Below are 4960 nucleotides of genomic sequence, written 5' to 3'. Positions count from 1 at the left end.
AGCTTTTTATATCTTTGTGGCTAATTTTTTAATATTAATGGTGTTAGGTGCTAAACACGTTGAGTCACCATTTATAGAATTTGGACAAATTAGTACAGTTATATACTTTTCTCATTTCTTAATAATAGTACCTGTAGTAAGCTTAATAGAGAATAGTTTAATTGATTTACAGTTAAACTCCCCAAAGTTCTAAGTAGCCCTGAGCGTATGTCATCTAAAACCTCTATCTATAATATGTTTGTACCATTAGTTTTTTTTATTTCATCTGATGATTTTGTACTCTCTGCTGATCAGGCAGGTGAAGAGGGAACAGACAAAGGTGAAATAACTGAAGATGGTACAGGTAATAACACAGAGGATGGTGGATCAAATGATGATGAATCAAATGATGATGATGATTCATCATCAGAAACATCAAGTAATAATGTAGATATCGCTGGAGGTTTATTAGCGGAAATTGAAAAAGTTTATGATACTTCTGTACCTGCTTCTTATAACTCAGATGATATTGTTGAACTTCGTAACGCAATTGATAAGTTAATTAAAGAGCAATCAGATATAGATGTCCATACGGATGATGAACGTAAAGCATGATTAGAAGCATTCGTCGATGATAAGAATTCAAGTAGAAAATAGTGGTATGTTTAATATAAAATACTTTTATATTTTTAAATATAACTAAAAACTATTGTTACCGTAATCAAAGTTGTATTGTTCTTTTAAAAATTAGCGTTAACAACATTGTTATTTTTTCTGGTATACTTGTAGGAACTACTGTAGCAACTGCTACAATAATATTGTGCTGATATTATGTAAAATATCCTTTTATTAAATGCATAAAATATTTTACTAGGTTGCAGTAATGTAGGTCTTTCTATGTGTTGAGGTTTTTATTATTTTGTTATACATTTATATCCTTAATTGTATAAGTAATTTCCAATATTAGTGACTCTTGTTTTTTCTTTCAAAATCTTAGGATTATTTTGTAATGTTATATGTAAAAAAGGGTTTTCTTTTACCTTCGGTAGCTTAATACTATATTGAAGCTCTAATAAATAAGCTTGGGGGGGTTTATTTCCCACCGGTTGTTTTATTATAATAATATTTGTAAATAAGATATAGGTTCAAATTTTATAAGGGAAAATATAATTATAAATCCTTATACCCTTATATAATATTACTTGTCTAAATATTTCTAAATCGTAAAATTAATAAAACCTAAAGCACTAAAAATTCTAAACCCTAAATAGTTAATCTTTTAGGTCTGTTAAGATCGTTGAAAACGATCTTAAGAAGTCTATTTTAAATATAGAGCCTACCTAATGCTAGTAATATATTTTATTACTATATAAGCAAAGCGTAAAGGAGTCATCGCTTGTCTGCTGCCCATCTCCATGCCAACAATGTTTCATATAATGATTACATATCAGGACAGCAACCTGAGAAGACACATTGGTCAAATATATCTGTCTTAAGTTCAAGTATATCTTTATGAACAGAGCGTTGATTTTTGTCTTCTAATGCTAAAGATATAGGTACACTATACTTAATATTTGCTTTATTCTCTGGATTAGTTGGTACTGCTTTTTCTGTTCTTATAAGATTAGAATTAAGTGGACCAGGTGTTCAATATATTGCAGATAATCAACTATATAATAGTATCATTACAGCTCACGCTATTTTAATGATATTTTTCATGGTCATGCCTGCTTTAATCGGGGGTTTCGGTAATTTCTTATTACCATTACTAGTAGGGGGTCCAGATATGGCAAAAAAAAAGGACTACCCTGGGGATATAATAAACAATAAAAAACATTATAGTACAAATGTAAAAAAAAATAAATATAATTCGTATCTAGCCGGCTTATTTGAAGGTGATGGGCATATTTTAGTACAAAAACCTGATGCAGGACATAAAAAGAAACATAATCCTAGGTTTTGTATAACTTTTAGTTTAAAAAATGAACCATTAGCAAAAAAACTCTTAGAGAATATAGAATCTGGGTTTATTAGATATAAACCTAAAGATAATGCTTGTGTATTAATTGTTTCACCTGTAGTAGGTTTAAAAAAGATAGTTTATTTAATAAATGGCGAACTGAGAACACCTAAGATACATCAATTGTATAAATTGATTGATTGATTAAATAAACATCATAGTACAAATATATATAAGTTACCCTTAAAAGAGGGTCCTTTGGCGGATGATAGTTGATTAAGTGGATTTATTGATTCAGATGGAAGTTTTTCTGTACAACATACTAAAGTAGAGAATAATGCAAAAAAAAGAAAAATATCTTGTAGATTAAGAATTGAGCAGATAATATTAGAACCTGTAACTGGTAACAGCTATTTAGAGGTTTTAACAAATATAGCTAAATTTCTTAATTGTAATTTATTAACTAGAATGCAAAAATCCACAGGTAATGAATATTATAATATTACAGCATCAAGTAAAAATTCTACTGAAATTTTAGTAAAATATTTAGATAGGTATCCTTTATTCTCAAGTAAATATTTAGATTATAAAGATTGACGAGGAATTGTGTTATTAATGCTTGATAATAAACATTATACCGAAGAGGGTTTAATTAAAACTGATTTTGTTAGAAATAGTATGAATAGAAGTAGAACTTATTTCAACTGAGATCATTTAAATAAATTATCAGCTTAAATTTGTTGTTACTTTTTTTTTTATTATATACCCCTAAACCGGGGAATGCCGTTTTAAAGTGTAAACTTTCTAATTATTACTTCACTATATGCATAGAATCTCTCGAAAATGGAATTAATTTTCCTATTAACAGATACATGGACACCTAATTGGAGTTTATAAACTCATAAAGTTGTACAAATAACTGAATTAGTCGTAACACTCATGTATACATGGGAAGAATGTGCAGGAAACCAAAATAATATTAATTATGAGTAGGATCCTCAGAGACTATACGTGAAGCCCCTTATTATGTTTAATAAGGGTGAAGACATAGTCCGTGGTGGTAGGAAACTACTATTGTAAATGATTCCCTCGACTTAATAATATAAGTTTCTGATTATTACCACCTAGTTTATTATTATTTATATTTGCTAGTGGTATAGAAAATGGAGTAGGTACTGGTTGAACTCTTAAAAAAGATAGGGAGTTATTTTATGGTGACATAAAAAAAAGTAAATTCTTCTCGATGCGTGAACCTCTTCAAGTAAATATTATATTTTTTTATGTTTTACACGTAGTACACTACTCATGTCTATTTATAATGAATACAATTATAAACAGTACGTATGTAAAAATGTGTACATCACGGAGACAATGCGCCTGGTTAGTAAATAAACGTTTGTTTACTAGCCATCAGAGACTTAACGAAGAACATCTTAATGGTAAATTTTCAGATCGAGCTTTGTTTGAACAATGATTAGTAGGGTTTACAGATGGAGATGGGAATTTTCATATTTCACAGCAAGGAACTGGTACATCAACTAAATGAGGCCTAAGTTATAAATTAACTCAATCAGGGTATAATTTAAGAATTCTTAATTATATAAAAAAAGAGTTAAAAGTAGGTTCTATAACAAGAGATGGTACCAAAGCACAATACTTTATTAGGGATAGAAAAGTTTTAGAATCCATTTTATTGCCTATTTTTGACAAATATCCTCTTCTGACGACTAAATATTTAGACTATGTAAAATTAAAAGAAGCACTAGCTATCTTAAATAACATATCTATAACTAAAGAAGAGAAAAATACAAAACTTTTAGCTATTAAAAATGCTAAACCTGATAAAGATTATTTATCTCCTGCTTGAACTAATGCAAAATTACCTTTGACGAACGTAGATTCAATGAATAACGTGATGACTAAAAGTTGACTCGTGGGGTTTATAGAAGCAGAAGGTAGTTTTTATCTAGTTAATAAAACTTCCACTAGAATAGTACATGGATTTGGTTTAACACAAAAGTTGGATAAAATAGTATTAGAAGGTATAGGTATTATGTTACATATCAAAACCGCGGTTAGATATAAAGAATTACATAACTATTATATATTAGATACTACTAACTCCAGAGCAATTGAGAATATAATAGATTTTTTTAAAAATACAATGAAAGGTGTAAAATCTTTAGAATATAGAATATGAGCTAGATCATATAATAAAGATAAAGGTAATTTTATTAAGTTGTCTAAAATAAGAAACATTATAAGAAAGTTGCGAAAAAGCAGTCATAATTACTAAGCTCTAATTCCATTAAGATGAAGGTATAGTCCGAACATTATAGAGATATAATGCGTATAACGATAGTTTTAGTATAGGTTAATATCTTTATTAATTTAAAGCATAAGAACTCTAAAATGAGGTTATCAACAAAATTGTTACCCTCCATTAAGTGGAGTACAAAGTCATAGTGGACCTAGTGTCGATTTAGCTATATTTGGATTACATCTATCTGGTGTAAGTAGTTTATTAGGAGCTGTAAACTTCATTACTACTATACTAAATATGAGAAGTCCAGGTATCAGGTTACATAAATTAGCTTTATTTGGATGAGCTGTTGTTGTTACAGCAGTATTATTATTATTATCTTTACCTGTTTTAGCCGGTAAACTAATCCTGCCGGCTCTAAATTTGGCTGTATTCTGGGAACCGTTATATACATATATATCGCAATCAGCTGGTAATCTATTAAGTTTGAATTTTTTAGAGAACCTCAGAGGCCACACGCCAAAATATTTTGGTTGTAGTCCATATTTTTCCTGCTATGGGTACCTAGCACCCTTTTCTTTATTTACAACTCTTAGATCTATTCATACCAACAACTATAGCAAAAATTTAAATAAAAATCTATTTAGTTATTATCTCACCGGGCTTATTGAAGGTAATGGTACAATAATTACACCAAAAGAATTAAGAAATAGTAAAGGTAAGTTAAATTACCCTGCTATACAAATAGTTTTTCATTT

At 28.9% G+C, this 4960-nt stretch overlaps 1 protein-coding gene across 1 annotated transcript; it reads left to right on the top strand.

The window, feature by feature from the left end:
- Positions 1-294: 294 nt before the first annotated feature.
- On the top strand, positions 295-594 carry ONS95_009671 (uncharacterized protein; the record flags this gene model as incomplete). Its single annotated transcript, XM_058503260.1, has 1 exon — positions 295-594. A coding segment is annotated over one exon (300 nt), but the record flags the coding sequence as incomplete, so codon positions are not given.
- Between the last annotated feature and the right edge of the window lie 4366 nt (positions 595-4960).

The sequence above is a fragment of the Cadophora gregata genome (genome assembly GCF_030347475.1).
Source record: "Cadophora gregata isolate MNR1 chromosome Unknown scaffold_35, whole genome shotgun sequence".
Taxonomy (NCBI): Eukaryota; Fungi; Ascomycota; class Leotiomycetes; order Helotiales; family Ploettnerulaceae; genus Cadophora; species Cadophora gregata.
This window is presented reverse-complemented; position numbering and strand designations above follow the sequence as displayed.